Here is a 19,564-nt window from a genome sequence, read left to right on the forward strand (position 1 = left end):
GTTAACGTGAAAGGAATACTCGGCTCTACAGAGCTCTGACTCTTTGTCAGCCTGGCTACAGTGCTGAAAAGAAACCTGGGGTTGTTCTTATTTTCTTCAATTAATGATGAATAGTAAGATGTCCTAGCTTTACGGAGGGCTTTTTTATAGAGCAACAAACTCTTTTTCCAGGCTAAATGAGCATCTTCTAATTTAGTGAGACGCCATTCCCTCTCCAGCTTATTGTTGGAGAAGCACCGTGCGCAGCTCTGCCATGTTCATGAAGCCAGGCAGCTTTCATCAGTGTTAGTGATCGGTTCCTGCTGTCCTGATTCTGATATTTCCAACATTTTAGAAAAACACAAGCGAGAGGAAAAACATGTTCAGTCACAAGATGTGTTCATGTTACTGATGTAGAAATAAGTTCATCAGGACTCTGAGCTGAAACTCACTGTTTGTCTGCTCCTCAGGAGAAAATCAAGCCCCCACGTTTCAACAAGCCCCCCCGTCTCAACAAGTTCCCCCATCTCAACAATCCGCCAAATCTCAACAAGATTCCACATCTCAACAAGATTCCACATCTCAGGAACAAGAGAAAGCCACAGGTCAGTGAAGCTCCTTCCTCTGAGTAACGTCCTCTTCCTCCCTCCTTCTGTCTCCTCCCTCTTTGTTCTGCATCTGTTGTTAAAGTTGGTGTGAAACGTTCAGAGTGGAGTTGGCATTCTCAGTCATATAAAAGTGTGATAAAACCACAGCTGATTTAAATGTGACAGATCTTTAAGGTCTCCTCCTGGTGCACCTCTGGACCTCTTCTAGTCCTGCTGTTTTCTTTAAATCCAGCCTTGGACTCCTGTTCTGACCATGAGAGCTCTGCCATGGACCTCAGTCTCACACAGAGAGGAAACACTGACCTGTTTCAAACACTCGACAGTTTCTAAGCCTGCAGTCAGCACGTGTGTGAAGGAGTGAGAGCAGGAGCTCCTCACTTTTATTGATACTCGCCAGTTTCAACCAAATTGTGGCACATGCTGTCATGATTCCCTGTGGCTCCATCCTCTTCAGATCAAAGTTCACCATTTATACTGAGGGAGGAGATCCACACAGAACACAGATTCAGGGTATAAGTGGTCAGAACAGGACTCTGAAGAAAAGATCTAAAACAGCAGCAGTGCTAAAAGTGGTCCAGGAGGAGCATGAAGAGAGCTTAAAGGGAAATCTGAATGATTTAAATCAGGGAAGATTTTTTCATGCAGTGACATATCTCTTGGCTTTTACTGTCTTATCTGCATTAATCTGCCTCAAATATGCCCATAAAACCATTGCTAGCTGGGTTTCTATGAAGCATGACTGAATGAATCCAAAAGTCCCAAAGCTCTGGTGCTGTAGACCTTTGGCTCTGCTTGATGATCAGGTGTAGCCCATCTGAGGCTCAGTGGGATCACATGAAGTGGATGAAAGCTTTGCTCTCTTCTCTGTGTGAAGCTGGAACCTGTGATGTTACATGTGTGTCATTATGAGCGCAGACTGGATCCATCTGATGGTCTCTGACTGACTGTCCTCTGTCTCCCCAGGGAAGAAATGGCGGGAGAGAATGCTTCAGCCACAATGGTGGAAGACAAAATGATGGATGAAGAGCAGACCCCCTGTCAGCGTGTTGGGGGTCATACAGTGTAAAATATGTGCTGTAACACTGAGACCATAAACATGAAGATGCAGCTTTGCTTTGGCCTTACTCTGCTAACAGCTAACAGCTGATTAACCTCAGATGTTTTCTAACATTCAAACCTCATAATGATCAGAATCCAGAGTGTGCTGTTCCTCAGTGCTGTTCCTCAGTGCTGTTCCTCAGTGCTGTGGTGCTTCCTGGTGTTCCTGGTGGATCTCCATGGAGCTTCCTGACTCTGTGTCAGACCCTGTGGAGTCAGAGCTTCTGTGGCTGAACGCTTCTGGAAACTTCATGTGGGTCAAAGGTCAGAGCAGCAGGAAGATGAGAATATCAATGCTGCTGACTGTCAGGAACCATCAGAGCTTTTGCTTTTTAATAACCAGCAGAGAAGAATATTATGCATGTACTTGGCTATCTATAGCATGTGGTATGAGTATGTTATCCATATCAGTGTGACATAAAAAATGAATCTGAATATATTATAATTATCGTAGATTAGAAGCTCCTCACTGGGAGGATTCATTCATTATGACTCTGTGTGCTGCTCCATGGAGCAGCTCACTTTACTGTCTGCACATTAAATATCAAACTAGTGAATTCTGCTTCATTGTTGCTCTTCAATCTCTTCCATTGGAATTCTTTGTGGGCATAACTGGAGCCTGATGAGGGATTTAATTTGGAAAATTCAGCAACAATAGAGGTGAGGCAGGAAGTGTGGAAAGCTGATTGTACATCCTCAGAACAATCACCTAAAGATCTGCATACTGAAATATGAGCTTCTGAAAAGCACCGGGTTTGAGCTCCTTAATTCCTGCATCAGTGCAGCGCTGCATGGAGGAGATCAGCTGCTGAGGAGTTCCTGAAGCTCAGGCTGCTCTGATGGTGACCTTCAGCTCATCAGGGGTTTCTCATCTTCATCTCTACAATAAGTAACTACAGTAGGTAAAGTTTATTTACCAGAACAGGGCTCAAAGTGCTTAACAATATAAAATGCAGCAGTTAAAATGGTAAAAACTGCTAGAATGAAATAAAAGCTAGCCTGCACAGCTGGGTCTTTGGTTTCTTTTTAAAGGTATCAACAGAGTCCACAGATCTTAAATCCACTGGAAGTGAGTTCCACAACTTGGGGGCCACGACCACAAAATCACAGTCATCCTTTGTCTTACCTGGATCTCAGAGATCTGGATGGTTGGTGGGGCTGTAATAGCTCACTGATATATGGAGGCGTCTCACCGTGGAGGGCTCTGAACGTGATCACCAACATTGATCCTAAATTAATGGGGAGCCAGTAGAAGGAAGCCAGGACTGGTGTTATATGGGACCTTTTAGGGGACCAGGTGAGAAGCCTCGCAGCAGCTGTAAGAGATCCTGAGATGATTTGCTCAGGCAGAGGAATAATGAATTACAATAGTAAGACAATAACAGACTCTCTGCGGGGCTCAGGTCAGGAGAGCTGGCTGGCCACTCAAACACAGTAATAAGATGGTCAGTTCTGGCTGTGGGATGCTGCTGAGTCCTGCTGGGGAAGGAAATCAGCTTCTCCATAAAGTTGGTGAGCAGGTGGAAGCATGAAGAGCTCTAAGACCTCCTGTAGATGCTGCAGAGACACTACAAAGCTGCTGGAAACGTTCCACTGCCTCTGACACTGTCGAGTCGAGTTATGGATGAAAAAACTAACTGTACTGTTAACATGCTCAGTGATGGCCTCACTGCACTCTGACTGTTGAACCTGAAATATTTCTTCATCCAACAAAGTTATTAAACATCACACTCCTGGACACGATTCTGTTACTGCTGTTATTTCTGGAGCTGGTAACTCTGATGAACTTATCCTGCTGCTTCCTTTCCTGGGCCGGTCCTGATGAGAGCCAGTTTCATCGTAACCTTTGACGGTCTTTGCTGCACGTGAGGACACTTTCAAAGTTCCTGAAATTTTTCAGATTGACTGGACTTCATTTCTTAAAGTGATGATGGACTCTTGTTTTTCTTTACTTAGTCGAGTAGTTTTTGCCATCATATGGAGCAGAGCATTACTCAAATAGGGCTATTCATGCTATCCCAACTCTACCTCATCACAACACAACTGATGTCTCAAACACATTAAGAGGACGAGAATATGTTTCAGGTAACAGGCACAGCTGTTACCTGAAACATATTCTGGTTTGTTTAACACTTTTTGTTTACTCAGTAATTCCATGTGTGTTCCTTCATAGTTTGGATGACTCTAATATTAATCTACAATGGAGACACTTTGTAAATAATGAAAACCCACTGAATTAGAAGGTGTGTCCAAACTGTATAAAACACCTCCAAGGCTCTCACATGGGTTCATGTTTCCTAACAAATGGAACATGTTGTGATATCTTTCACTCCCTGAGTGCAGAGCGTCACTGAGGTAATCGGTCTCCTCTCAGCCTCATATTTCTGGCAGTGTCATAAAACGTGTTCTAAGGTTTCAGCCTCTCCACAACAGTCACGTTTCCCTGTTTTCTGCTTCCTTTTAGGAAATAATGTGACAGAAACGTGTCTGTGTGGGCCCACAGTGGGCAGGTGTGAGTAAACTGCGGGCAGGACAAACCCACACTCATCCCACACTGCGCCCACAGTAGTTTCACCCCATAGAGGGACCCCAAAGGGGGAAACTGCTGGGGGCTCATGTGGGCTAAATGTGGGTTTTTCCTGCCCACACAGCTCCACAGCTCACTCACTCCTACCCACTGTGGGTCCACATGGGCATGTTTGCTTTGCTCTTTCTAACCAGTCCACACTGACACACTTCACAGACAGCATCTGTGCTCCAACACTGTGACTGAGTGTTATCAACACTCTGTCTGGATGCTAAACTCACTCTGAAGGACACATTCAGAGTTCTACATACAAACCAACCACCTCTGTGCAGGAGGCAGTCTGCAGTTATGTGTGCTGTGTGTTAATGTGATGTTGTGTGTCTGCAGTCTCCTCCTCCAAAGAAAAGCCTCTGAACTTTGGTAACGCCCTCACAGACGGCTGAACCTGATGTGAAAGTGTGAGGAGCTCCTCTGCAGGAACTCTTTAGCTCAGTGCTGGTGACGCTGAGGTCATGTGACTGGTGTGGTTTCTTGCTAGCCTGACGTCAGTCTCAGATGTTACTTGTGGTTGTGTTTATGATTCAAAAATATGAATCAGCTTTTCAAAACACGAGGACCTTCTTAAGAATAACTGATGGATATTTTGAGGATTCCTTAAATACAGTGGTGGCAACGAGGGTGCCCCCTGGGTGCCTCTTGTGTGAGGTGTTACAGGCATATCCCAGCAGGAGGAGGCCCCAGACCCAGGACACGCTGGAGAGATTATATCTCTCAACTGGCCTGGGAATCCTGCTGCTGCTGCACCCGCGACCCGGGCCCAGATAAGCAGGAGAACATGGATGGATGGATGGATGGTTTTACTTGAATGTGATTGGCTCAGGGCTCAGACCTTTGATCCAGCTAACCAGGGTACTGAAACTCTCCACACTGAAGCTTCCGCCTTTACTGTGGTGACAGGCTGCTGTTAACAAGAGCTGAAGTGAAAGTCTGCGCTCGCACTGACCATCAGTCGTCATTCAGACACCATGAAGTCTGCATCTGTCTCCGTGCTGCTCGGTGAGTCACACACAGCTCCTACACTCCCTCAGTGAATCCAGCTCCCACAGGGGCCAGAGTGGGTCCAGGTGCAGGTGAAGCACAGGTACTGAATGAACGCTGACACTTTACTCGCTGCGGTAGGAGGAAAAACAGGAAGTCAGCTTTTTTCTGTTTTGTGTAGCTGAGTGCGAAGTAGAGGCAGCTGATCGAGGAAATATGAATATATGTTTTTGTTTGTGTGTTTACAAACATCACCGTTCTGCACTTTAGAGACGTGGATCTCCTCACACTGTACATGTGCTTAAATGAACTCATTTCTTTCTTAACAAAGAGACAAACAACAACTGAAAAAGAATAAAAATTCAAGATGAGGAAAGAAAACCAGAAACTGCAACTCTGGAAGGTTTTCAAAGCCTTTAAAGTTTCCTGTAATCACTGAGATACACGAGGACTGTGATTTACAAAATGATCAGTGTTGGAAAAAAAAAAAAAAAAGCTGCAGTGAAAGATCTGAACCTTTAAAATCAGGAATATTCCACTGAGTCTGTGAACTCTTTACTGAGTGCACCGAGTCTCCTCCTGGAAGCTTATAGTTAGAGCTGGATCAAGTGACCCTGAATCCAATTCAGTTCTTACGGCGCCAAAAAGCACAGCATCAGTCACCTTCATATTTTAGTGTAAATACCCAATAATGTTAGATTATGAGGTATTTTTATTCATTAGTTAGTTGTCCTGTCTCTCTCCCCTCAGCCCCAACCGTTCACAGCAGATGACTGCCCCTCCCTGAGCCTGGTTCTGCTGGAGGTTTCTTCCTGTGTTCATTTTGACAGCAAAATGTAATTTAGTTTTAGTCATAATTTAGTATCTGAATAGTTTTAGTTTTAGTCAACGAATTATGGTAAGAATATATTCGACTAAATCTACAGTGGATTTAGTCGACTAAAATATAAAGGGTGTAAAATGTAAATGCTTTTTCTTCAGTTCCCTTGAATTAGTCATTATACACAAAATTAAACACTTATTAAAAGTTATGGAATATTATTAATAATATTAACATGAGCGTTTCACCTGCTTCCCACACACCTGATCATTAACACCACCTTACTGAGATAATAGGAGCGTTTTACAGCAGGACGCTCTGAAAGGTACAGGGCAGTGTTCAGGACTAAGATTAGGAAAGGCTAATCCACCGCGGGGTGGAGATTTTCTCTGAACACAAACTGGGAAAAACACTTTACCCTGTATGACATTAAAATGCTGACCTTTGCATGGAGATCTGGGTGACTGGTTTGCAGATGTCGATTAAGATTTGTCGCCCCACATGGTTTACACATAGTTTTGTTTGTCACAACGTCAAAGGACAAATGTGTCCATACATCGTCTCTTCTCTTTCTCCCTGATGACATTGTTTACATCACTTAGTTCTATCGGAAGGAACGACCAATCACAGGCTAGTTTGGTCTTCCCCTGTGTACCTGCCTGTGATATTGGAACGTTTTGCTCTTAACTATGCAGCCATCCCATAAAAGATGCCACAGTATATTAGTTGACTTCTTCTCTGAGGACAGAGAGAAGAAGTATAAGGAAGTTTAAATCTGTGTCTTTTTCACAGGTGTGTGTGTGCTGCTGCTGTCTGCACTGACTGTTTCTGCAGGTGAGTTGATGGAAGTGTAAACAATCAGGTAGACTCCAACAAGAACACAAACACATTTACTCTGTGTGTCTGTCCTCCAGTCTCTCTGTCTGTCAGTCCAAACCTTCAGCAGTTCTTCAGTGGATCTTCTTCAGTGTCTCTGAGCTGTGTTGATGATGGAGAAACAGCTGATGGATGGACGGTGAGGAGCACCAGAGGAAACCAGACTGGTGAGTGTGGAGCAGCTGAAGACTTTGGGAGACTTGATGGTTCCTCCTGTGTTCTGGACTTCAAAACAACCTTCACTGCAAATTGCTGGTGTGAAACCAGTTCTGGACAGAAGAGCAACGATGTGTCCGTCAGTGTTTCAGGTAAAGCTGCAGCTCCGAACTTAGATGAGAAGCTAAAACACTGATCAGAGATTCATATTCTGCTGCTTGGTGTAACTCGCTCTCTCTGTTTTGTCTCTCCAGACAAAGGTGTGATCCTGGAGATCCCTGCACTTCCTGTGATAAGAGGAAGTGATGTCACTCTGAGCTGCAGACAGATCAATGGTGACACAGTGGCAGCTTATTTCTTCATGAGTGGACGTCTTCTCGGGTCTGGATATAAGGAGCACATCATCTCCAACGTGCAGCAGGTTAATGAGGGTCTCTACTGGTGTGCTACTGATCTCACTGGACCATCTCCTCAGAGCTTCCTGAGGGTCAGAGGTCAGAATATTGACATCATTTCCTGTCATGACAGTGTTTTGGTTAAATAGTCAGAAATCGTTCCTCTTTCCTGTTATCCTGAACACTTTTCCTCGACCTCGATGGAAAGCATCGTGAGGTGGAGGAAAGCTGTGAAGGAGAACTGATGACTGCTGTAAGACATCTGCAGTGCTCAGATTCAATAATCTGACTGTTGTTATCATGATGAATTATGGAACAGCTGAAGAACATTTGCTCAGCTTCTTCTTACTAATGTTTCTGTGTAAGTCCGTCTGTCCGTCTGCTCCGTCTGATCCATTTCAAATCATCTGGTCATGTTTCTGGAGGCTGAGGAGGAGCAGAATGAACTTTCTGAGGTGAATCATTGAACCCTGACCCTGAATCAATGAACTGACTTAAGTTCCTCGTCTCTCCTGCAGGTCCTCCTACAACCTCTGTCAGATCTTTCATCCGTCCTCGTCATATGGAGACCATTCCCTCCACCTCCACTCTTCCTCCTCCTCCTTGTCCCACCGACTCTTCCTCTCCTCCTCCTCCTCCTCCTTCTTCCTGCGTGTCTTCTTTCAGAATTGTCTTCCACCTGCTGGTCTTCTGTCCATACTTCATCACGACCGGTCTGCTGCTGTCCATCTGCTTGGACAGGACCTCAGCCATGAGCTCAGGTAGATACAAACACAGACATCTGCACGCAGCTGCAGCATCACGTCTGTGAGCTGCATCCCTGCTGCCATCCTGCTCAGCAGGTCTGACTCTGCACAGTGAACGGTGCCCTGGTGCCTGCAGCTCTGCAGAAACCTGCAGGCTTCATCATTTTAAGGAAAGTCACAGTGGTCACAGTGTCCTCTGTGGGCCCACTCAGCAGCGATCAGTGGGGACTGTCTGTGTACTCATGCATGAACACTAACACTCCTGATCTGATCTGCCCACAGGAAACACACCTGCTGTTACCATGGGAATGACCCAGCTGGCTGAAGACAATTATGACATCACTGTTGATGCCATCTCGGAGTGCGAGTCCTCTGATTACTTTGAATGAAGCAGCTTGAGTGTTTCTGTGACTTCTGTCTGAATCTGCTGATCTGAAATCTGTCTGGAAGCTGAAGGAAGCGTCCGTCACACAGGAAGCTCCAGCTTCTCGTTTCTCTGCGCGCACACGTGATTCTGGTTTCTCCCATTCCTGCAGACGCTTCCTGAAAGCATCATTTGTTTATGAAATTTGACCTCAGAAATGTGTCACTGGTTTCCCCAAAACACCAAACAGGCTGGACTTTGGTCCCGATTGTTCCTCCAGTTTCCGCCCTCTGTGTGATGTGACGCTCCTCCTGCTTTCACAGAGCAGCCTCTGAGGTTAACAGTGAACACCAGACTCTGATTCATACTTTGACTTATACCTGATGCCACAGACGCCACTCTGTTAGCAGCACTTTGCTTAAAGGGACAGTTCACCTTGTTTGTTGTTGGAACTATTTTCTCTGTATTGTCTACATCCGCCAGCCCAAAGAAGGCAACATCACAGCTTCTAAAGCTTATCGTAGAGAACTGAAACTAAACTGGAGGCTGAGGGTGGGCGTGAAGGGGAGAGTTTAATGAAGTGAAAACTAGAAAACTGCAACAATATTGTGTACTAGAAAATAAATAAAGTTATATCTAAAAAGTCTTTGGTTTTAGTGCTTTTGTTCAGTTTAGTTCATGTCGTTATTGAGATTTGTTGTGTTCATGATTGTGAGTCAGGTTTTTTTGTTTTTATACCTCAATGTTAGAATAAAACAAAGTCAAACTAAACATTTCTAAACAATAAAAACTCAGTAAAATCAAACAAACTCAGTCTAAATTAAATGAAAATGCAGAAATAAAAAACTAAAATAAGAATTAAGATGATAATAAAAGCTTTAAAAACCATAAAAACAAATTAATGGGTATTTTTGTTGTGTATCAGGAGCTGCAGCTCGGCACACAGGAGTTTATTTTTCCATCATGAGGAAAAATTAACATGAATATGTAACTGTGGATGAGCAGCCAATCAGAATTCATTTCATTAATCAATCTAACTTTAATCTAATTTAGTTCATTAATACACTGCAAAACGTTATGTTTAGTAACATTTAAATTGATTTGATTGACAGACATTAATTTCATACCAAACACATTTTCCTTAATGAACTGTTTGAATAAATGCACCAAAATGATTACTTCCTGTTTGAGGGTGAAGAATCTTTTTAATTTTAGATTGTAGGCGGAGACAAAAGTCACCTGACCGCAGTAAAAGCCCCTCAGTAGAGTTTCAGCTTCACAGTTTATTCAGGTTTATTTTACAGTTTGCAGGAATCAGACTGAAGGCTCACACATAAACCATCCCTACACTTATTTCATATTTAATGCAGACACTCTTTTCAATTTGCAATCACACAGTTATATATATATATATATACAACTCAGTATTTACAAGCTGCTTTGTAAATAAAAGCCTGAGGAGCTCATTTGTGTTTTGTGGGTTTTTTTGTGGGTTTTTTCGTGTGTGTGTTTGAGCAGAATGCTGAACTGAGATCAGCACATTTCCTTTAATCCACTTCTCTGCTCAGTCTCAGTTTCACATGCAGTCAGTGTGCACTTCTTCTTTGCTTCACCATCAGCTGTCATGTCCTGTAACATTAACTGTTTATGTGACTGTAAACATGAGTAGAGATCAGGCGCGTGCACTCAGTTTCACTGAGGCAGAGACGTGTGCACAGTTTGAATAGTTAAACACATGAGTATGACTCAGAGAGCACGCAACAACCTCTGAACATTATTAATACTTCAGCCCATGATGATGTCACTCACACATGCTCTGCAGGGTGATCAGTGGGGGTGGGGGGGTGGGGGGGGCGGGGGGTCACTGTCAGAGCACAGGGGCGAGAATTTTTCTCAACTCACTTCACAGAATAAATCAATTAAAATGTAAAATCCCAGAAATGTGCACAGCTGTTCCTGCACTTCCAGCTGCCCCAAAACCACAGCTGAACTCTGATACACCAGACTGAGAAAGAAAGAGGTGAGTACTCAGGAGGTAATCCTACACACACACACACACACACACCACAGTTAAAAAGTGTAACAAAGTGTCTCAGATTGCACTTTGTGTGGGACATTTCCCCACAGAGCAGCACATTCTGCTTCCTTAAACCTCGCTGCTGCATGAATGACCTCTGCAGTTTCAAACATTGATACTATGATGGTGACTCGGCTGCTCTCCTCCATTTCCCCAACGAAACCATCAAACTGATCGATCAGCAATCAGACGATCAGCTTCTTTCTTCCTGTTCTTATGGACAGAGGTCAGAGGTCAGGCAGATGAGTCCACACACATGTGACAAAAACTGTTCCAGCTTCACACCGAGAACTGAGCAAAGCTTTGAATTACTTCACCTGATTCCAGTCAGATCTGAGACCATTTACAAAGGAATGTGTTCTAAGGGGATCCTCAGGTTCTCCTGTGAACCTCCTGTGAGTGCAGGGTGTTAGATGTGTTTACTGGTTTATATGTTAAACAAAGTAAAGCCTTCCAGAGTAAGCATCTGGTTTGATGCCATGTTTTCTTTTTTTTAGGACCAAATACAAAAACTTCAGTTTGTCTGAATTTAGAAACAGGAAATGACATTTTATCCCAGCCGTCATCCAGAAGTATCGGTCCCAGCACAGAACCCTGTGGAACTCCACAAGGAAACGTCGTCGTTCACATAAACAAACTGCATCTCTGAGAGTCTGTATGATTCGCTTGATTTAACACCTACAGTTCTAATCTCTGTAGTAAAAATGTGATCAGCAGTACTGAGGTCTGAAACACAGAGATGAGTCCGCTGTCAGAGGTCATGAGGAGGTCACTCTTCAAAAACATGCTCCTTCATTTGGTGTTTTAATGGTTGTGGTGGAGAACATACTGCTCCTTCATCTCTCTGTTTGGAACAGTTGATGTCCACTGACTGCTGAGACCACAGCATTCGAAGGGACCAGAGCTTCTCTACACAAACTACACAAACCTGACTCACACGTTCAGACTCTCTGCTCTGAGCACCTTCTAACCATCACTCTGGTGGATGCATCAACCCCGGACGATTAATCCTCAAACCATGCAGGGAGCCCTGCAGCAGCCATCCTTCCCAAAGAATGCCAGCAAGTGCAGCAGGTTTGGCCTGCAGTGCTTTAAAGGAAACCATCCATTCTTCATTTGTTGGTACTGAAACAGAAGTCTCAGCCTCCCCCTGACAGAAGGTCAAAATCCTTCATGAGTGATGAAGGAGCTATGTATGATCAGAGCAGCAGGAACTGAAAAATGTTCCTCTTCCCTCATTAGAAGTGTGTTTTTGGAGTCCTGCAGGGACGTGGAGCCGAGCAGCCACAAAGACTAACAGAGGAGAGCCGGGAGCAGGGCTGTGGATCTGCTGAATCCAGGATACAGTACCTGCTGCTCCCTCTGAGCCACCACAGCAGGTAACAGAGTGCTGAGCTGCAGCTGCAGTCTCCACAGCTTTCTAACAGTAAACCTTCACTTTATTCACTCCAACCAAAGTGCTGAAACTGCAGTGATGCCGGCTGTTCAGAGCTCTGAGCCTCAGACTGCTTCCTGACAGCATGTGGTAACGTTTGTCATTAAAGTGTGTTAGTGCTGCTAACAAGACACACAGGAACACACTCATCATACCTGCAGGCTGCTTCATCCTTTTATATTCATGAAGCATGAAGAACCCAAACATGAAGCAGGAGAACCAGGAGACGCAGAACCCAGAGAACCCAGAGCCAGCTCAGAGTCATGTGACACATCACCATCAGCTGATGGACCAATCAAATTAGACAAATGATTAAACATGAATGAGCATTTGATTGGGTGTACCTAATGAAGTGACATTGAATGTATACGTTCTGAAGTCTCAGTGTGAAAATCATCTGTCACATTGCGCCCCCTGCTGGGTTCACTAACCTCTCAGTTCTGTTTTCACACCATAACACAGAGACACAGACACTCAGCAGCCACTTCATTAGGTACAGTCCTAGATTAGAACCACTTGTTCCTTCAGAGCTTCAGTTTCTTAGCTGGTGTTCTTCACCTGGTGTGTTCTTCTGATACTGTAGCTCATCTGCTTCACGGTTCTAGGTTCAAGATGCTCTGCTGAGCACCTTGGTTATAGTAAATAGTTATTTGAGTTCCTGCCTTCCTATCAGCTCAAAGCAGTCTGTCCATTATTCTCTGACCTCTGACCTCAACAAGGCATTTCCTCCCAGAGAGGAGAGCTGCAGCTCTCCTCCTCTTTTCCAGACCTTCTCTGTAAACCTCAGAGAGGCTGTGTGAAAAAATCCCAGCAGATTCTCAAGTACTCAGACCAACAACCATCCCACGCTCAGAGTCTCCTAAACCACCTTTCTCCCCCATCATGCTCAGCTTGAACTTCAGCAGGTCGTCTTGATCAAGTCTGCATGCTTAAATGCATGAAGCTGCTGCCATGTGATTGGCTATTTACAACAGTGAACAGCTGAACAGGTGTACCTAATGAAGTGACCCATGTTATCGATATAATTCCACTGACCTGCCAGCTGTCAGGGCTTTCCCTGAGCCTGGTTCTGCTGGAGGTTTCTTCCTGTTAAAGGGAGTTTTTCCTTCCCACTGTCACCAAGTGCTGCTCATAGGGGGTCGTTTTGACTGTTGGGTTTTCTCTGTATTATTGTAGGGTCTTTACCCACAATACAAAGCGCCTTGAGGCGACTGTTTGTTGTGATTTGGTGCTAGATAAATAAAATTGAACTGAATTGACCCTGCAGGCACTCTGAGTGGGTAGTAAAACACCCATGGGTCACCCCATAATCCAGATCCAAAGGTAGCTGATGTAGGGTGGCTGAGTGGAGATGCACGGCTGCGTCCAGTTTTACCTCAGACACTTGCATCAGAGTCAGATTAATTAAAAACACTATGATTCACCCACAGGTTCAGTTATTATGCCTTAAAAGTAGGTTTAAATGATCCCAGGACATCCTGACTCCAAAGTGTAGATAGACATTGGTGATGATGAGTATAAAACATGAAGTCAAATTGCTGCAGGATTTACATCGTGGCTTCAGCTCTTTGGACATGTGATAGAGACCAACAAAAACACAGAGTGGATCAATTACATCTGTTACAACCAGCAGAGAGTTGATAATATAACTTAAGATGCACTGAAGGCTTTAGGAGAACAGATGCATGTGACTGACATGGCATTAGATATGTTGTTAGCAGAGAAAGGAGGGGAGTGTGATGTTTGGTGATGCATGTTGTACGATCATTGCTAACAACACTGCAGCTGGTGGTTCTGTTACAGAAGCACTCAGTGAATTGGAAACTTTGGCTGATGGACTTAAAGAAAATGCAGGAACAGGAAGTTCTGTTAGAGCGGTCTGACAGAATTTATGGGGAAACTGTGTTACTGTCACTCATGACAGGAGTCACTGGAGCCTTAGCCCTCCAACACTGAGGATGCTGTGTGTTAGAACCCTGACTGTTGGAACCATTGATAAATCTGCCTCACTCTTCTTTACCTGAACAGCCTGTCATGGAAGAACAGCTGCAATTAAACCTGCTACCTAACTGGGCGCCTCCCTATCATGGTGATGCACAGACCGCAGACATTTCTCCTCACAGGTGAGGTCATCACGATGCCGACAGTTCTACTGAACACCTGAGACTCTTTCACCTTCCAGTTTATGATGTTTACTTGAAGCCCAGCTGTGCAAGCTCTGCTCTTCTATGGATGTTTTTGTCTTTTTTATATTTACTATCATTACTATATTACTATGTTACTATGTTACTATATTAATATATTACTATGTTACTATATTACTATATTACTATTACATGCAAAGTTTATAACCTGATTAAAATATTCAAAAGACTGTGATGGAAAATTTGTGTTTCAACTGTAATAACATCTGTGCCCCACTTTCTGCCCTATGACCCCCCAACACACACACACACACACACACACACACGCCAGCATGATGCAAACGTGTGAGAAACATGGTGCTTTAGAGGGTAGTATCTGAATTTAAACTTTATTCCAAGTGAGTTATAAAAACAATCGTTTCAAAGGAGACATTAGCTGCAGTTTCTGCATCAGGCTGTAAACATGGTTATTTTGGCTGTAAAGTTCAGCAGTTTCTAGCAGAGGAAGAGGAGGCCAGGCTGGCTGCACTGAGGGAGGAAGAGGAGCAGAAGAGTGGGATGATGAAGGAGAAGATGGAGGCTCTGAGCAGACAGATAGCAGCTCTTTCACACTCAGTCAGAGCCACAGAGGAGGAGCTGAGAGCTGAAGACGTCTCATTCCTGCACAGCTACAAGGCTGCAGTGGAAAGAGTCCAGCGCTGCCCCCTGCTGGATGATCCACAGCTGCCCTCAGGAGCTCTGATAGACCAGGCCAAACACCTGGACAACCTGACCTTCAACATCTGGAACACCATGAAGGACATGGTCTCCTACAGTCCTCTGATCCTGGACCCAAACACTGCTCGTGCAGACCTCAACAGAAAGACACAACAGAAGGACACAACAGGTGAATGAAAGGCAGCAGGTGGATTGAGGAGCAGGTGACACAGCAGGGGGTAGGGGAGTCCAGGGAGTGGAGCTGGAAGGCAGTGGACCGTGGGGAAACAGGGAGACCGAGCTGACTGTCAGCAAACATGTGCGTCAGCATGAAGGCGCTGAGGAAACTCAAACAGGAAGAAAAAAGTGAGCATAAGAAAATCTGTGACATCACATTCTGCTGTTTGACCTTTGACCTGCTGTAACGCTGCTTCATATGAATGAGTTCATGTTGCATCTCCATCAGAGGTTCATCAGTGACCCACAGCCTTCATATGTTTACAGCTCTGGATCCCTAACCCTGACCATGTACTCAGAAGGCATGCTCAGTGGTGACATCAGCAGTGACATCATCATACTCTTCATCCAATCCCTGACCTCCTCCTCCATCACGCTGGGTCATCTCCATGGAGATGGCTGCTCTGTTTGGGGTCTTCTTGCTGGAGCAGATGGAGAGCAGCAGACCAGTGGAGATGCAGTACGGACAGAAGACCAGCAGATGGCAGAAGAGCCTGAGCACAGGAGGAGGAGGAGCTGAAGAAGGAGGAAACCGTGAGCTTCACTAACAGAGTTCATGCTCCCTGCAGTATGATAAGTACAGCTGGGCCTGTCGAGCTTTTCCTGAGTTTCTGTTTTTCATTTATTTTTAGAACTTTTTCTCATCTTTGCATGTTCCTCATGTTTGTTTGTTAAACACTTCTTTGTTAATATCATGACGATTTGTACATTTAAAATCATGCCTATCCCTAGTATCTACCACACTGACCTTTAACCTTCAGCTGTACTTCAGTCCGGCTCTGAACTTGTCCAAACCTGCGGGTGGTGCAGGTGTAGGTTCCACTGTCAGAGCCTGCAGGGTTCCTCAGAGTGAGGCTGAGGTCTCCAGTCTGCAGAGCGTCAGCTCTCATTGATGTTCGACCAGCGTAATGACGGTTCTGCTCATCAAGAGCATCACCGCTCTGCTGACGTGCATGGACCTGGAACTCACCACGGTCCCACACTGCTGTGGAGTCCCTGGAAACATCAGCTGGTACCTGACAGGGCAGCAAGACAGACTCCGCCCCCTCAAACACCTCCACCCCTGAGGCATGCTGGGAAACTGAGGAGAGAAACATGAATCAGCTGAATACAGGGACTGAGAGACCTGTGTGTCTGTGTCTGACCTTTGACCTTCATCCAGGTAGAACAAACACTGACAGAAATGCATCAAATATAAAAGCCTTCACTCTGTCCTCTTTGAAAGAGTTCTCACAGTGCTGCAGTGAGCTCAATTTAGTGTGTGTGTGTGTGTGTGTGTGTGTGTGTGTGTGTGGGGTACATGTTTAACTGAGCTAGTGAATGAGTCAGCATGTTTGTGTGTCAGCATGTTTGTGTGTCAGCCTTTAAAGCAGCATGAAGCACATCAGTTCCTCAGAGCTGAGCTTTGATGCAACATTTCCTGCTGCAGGAGCAGATCTGATGGTGCGCGTTAATAATTAATGTTAATAATAATTCAGTGTCCAACAGCTGCAGGTCAGACTTTTACTGGCCTACGACAAAGAAGCTTTTATTTTTATATTTCTGAACATTCATATTTCATTTATATTTTATATAAAAAAAAGAAATATTGTTTCTAACTCCTTGAAATAAACATGGACTAATATGGACAGTCAGGCTTCAGCCTGGTTTAAACACAGTGTCAGACTGAGTTCAAGTTTGAATCAAACAGCAGAGGATGGAGCAGCTACAAAGATCTCTGTTCTTCATGTCATTCTAATGTAGGTGAAAACCACAGTCAGAAAATACTTTTAGTCATTTCTTCATTGTATGTCCCCTTAACTGGCCACGGCTGGTGACGGGCCCTTTGTAGTTCCTTTTATATGGCAGGCTAGACCCTCCCACTTTGATTGACACCTCATTCAGCCAACTGGCCACACCAAATCACCTTACAAAGCTACGTGACGCCCTCTGAGTGTTATTGGCTCTGGGAAATCCATTTCTTAACAGGATTGGCCAAATGAGGTGTCAATCAAAAGGGGAGGGTCTAGCCTGCCATATAAAATGCACTTCATACCGCTGGCGGAGCCAGTTAATAGGCTATGAAATGGGTTGTTCAGAGCCAATAATAAGCAGAGGGCGTTATGTAGTTTTTTCAGGTGATTTTTTTTTGCTGCCAGTTAAGAGGTTAAAGAAATGCTGTTAACTAAACTATTTACTAATATAAGCAAAGACATAACACATTAAAAACACATGTGGAAACATCAGAAATCACTTTTTGTCTTTCAGCTTCCAGCTGCTGCAGGGGAAACAGTGATAAGATCAGCATCCTGTCACACTGCTGAGAGACTCTGGAGACTGCATGCTGATCTGTCTCCAACACATGCATACTAATGTGATCCTCTTATTTTAGGGCTCAGCCGTCACCATGTGTAATGTTAGGTTGTGTAACCTGTGTGGAGACAGGACAAAAGACACGGTAGTGTGGCCCCCCTGGTGGTGCCCCCCCTCCACCTTGTCCTTTATTGTGCAGCACTGGCTGTGAAGCTGGTTTGACTGTTGGGTTTTCTCTGTTATGATTGTAGAGACTTGACCTTACAGTATAAAGCCCTGCTTGAGGCGACTGTTTGTTGAGATTTGGTGCTGTATAAATAAAGCTGAACTGAACTGAAGTTTAGGCTCCTGGCTGTAAGAAAGCTCAGGATTCAGTTCCTCTGTGTTTGTCTGGAGCAGTGAGGTCTGGTGGTTTGCATCCTCCTGCACTCGTTCATGCACTGAACTGAAAGCACGACTCATTATTGAACCAGTTAACTTTCAGCCTCTGTCCATGTGGCTGATTAAAGCTTCCTCAGCTCCTTCATTCATCTTTACTGAGGTTTGAACTCACCTGCAGACTGCAGCAGCAGCACCGACACACCTGGAAAAAGAGGACAGAGGTCACCACAGAACCTAGATTCCAACACTGAATTCATTCCTGCCTGTCAGAGATTTGGAGAAGGCAGGTTAAGCTTTAATTTTAAGCTTTCTTCTTTATCAGTCAGGTGATCTTTCAGTATCCTGTCAGGGCTAAAGTGGACTGGAACAAGCTGCAGCAAAGTTCAGCTGATAAAGGAACTGATCAGCAGGTTAACACACTCAGGTGTGCAGCAGTGTTTGTTGTTTGTCAGGGACCCGAGAGAAGGTAAGGAGGCCACTCTGAGACACGTTGGAGTGTCCCAAATGGGAAATGGCCTAAATGATCGGTCTGTTTCTTTCACAGCGTGATGGTGTTGTGGTGTTGTAGTTAGTGTCAGTTGTCTCAGATGCACGTCTGTAGGAATTTGCAGGCTGCCTCACTGACCGGCTGGTTCACAGTACTCCAAAGCCTCTGCAGGCCACATGAAGCTGGCTGTAGGAGGGAGTTAGTAGGGAGTTAGTGTGGAGTTAGTGTGGGGCTGGTTTGCCCTCGCCTCTGTACCTCCTGCCCTTAGTTAGGATCCAGTCTTTAGGCTCTGCTGTGTTTGTGCTGTCCTGTGCTCCGGCTTCTGTCACAGCTGTTGTTGAGTCTCCTTCTTGTTGGAGCACCAAAGAACAGCTGATGAAAACATCTGAAAGCTGAACGGGCTGATGGCCATAACTGTAAGCCTGACATCAAGAGTCTTAAAGATGTTCTGGGTTTGAGCCAGTTTCAGTGGTTACTCCTTTGGTGGCTACTGGGTTTATGTTTGAGGAGCAGACGGAGTCACTTTTGCTGCAGCTGGACAGTCAGAGCTAAGCAGAAACATCCAGACCTTTGACCTCTGCATGAGTGGCAGGAGTCATCAGGTGTGAGAAATTACACACATTGATGTTTGCAGTTACAAACAGGATGTGGTGTTCTATAAATGTTGCAGAGAGCCACAGCTCGTACCATCTGATAAATGTTTCCAGTAACATCATTAACATGTGTGAACATGTGTGAACTAAAGTCTGTTAAAAAGTCAAATTACTGTCAGATTTCTGAACCGTGCAGAGCAGCCAGTTTAGATCTGTCAGTGACTCAGAGTCATTCTAGATCACTGCTGAAGGCTTGGACCGACACTCAGAGCTCACTAAAGGTCAGAGGTCATTCTCTAAACATAATTTTCCTTTTTTCTCATTGAGCTTCTGTCACAGACACAGAAACTGATGATGATCAGCTGCCTCTGCTTCACACTCAGCTACAGAAACAAGCTGACCTCCTGTTTGCACCTCCTGCAGCACCAAAAATACTCTGATTCAGTACCTGTGCTTCACCTGGACTCACTCTGGTCCCTGTGGGAGCTGGAATCACTGAGAGAATGAGTGTAGGAGCTGTGTGTGACTCACCGAGCAGCACAGAGACAGATGTGATCTTCATGCTGTCTGGATGATGACTGATGTCAGTGTGAGCAGCAGAGACGCCTTCAGCTG

General features: G+C 44.8%; 1 protein-coding gene across 1 annotated transcript; it reads left to right on the forward strand.

The window, feature by feature from the left end:
- The first annotated feature begins 5,174 nt into the window (after positions 1 to 5,174).
- LOC115775849 (uncharacterized) lies at positions 5,175 to 9,204 on the forward strand. The gene is made up of 6 exons (XM_030723368.1): positions 5,175 to 5,268; positions 6,863 to 6,904; positions 6,985 to 7,254; positions 7,357 to 7,596; positions 8,016 to 8,258; positions 8,526 to 9,204. Exons 1-6 carry the CDS (start codon positions 5,238 to 5,240, stop codon positions 8,630 to 8,632), a joined length of 933 nt encoding a protein of 310 aa, XP_030579228.1. The 5' UTR covers positions 5,175 to 5,237; the 3' UTR covers positions 8,633 to 9,204.
- The last annotated feature ends 10,360 nt before the right edge of the window (positions 9,205 to 19,564 follow it).

The sequence above is a fragment of the Archocentrus centrarchus genome, unplaced genomic scaffold (genome assembly GCF_007364275.1).
Source record: "Archocentrus centrarchus isolate MPI-CPG fArcCen1 unplaced genomic scaffold, fArcCen1 scaffold_24_ctg1_1, whole genome shotgun sequence".
In the NCBI taxonomy this organism is placed as follows: Eukaryota; Metazoa; Chordata; class Actinopteri; order Cichliformes; family Cichlidae; genus Archocentrus; species Archocentrus centrarchus.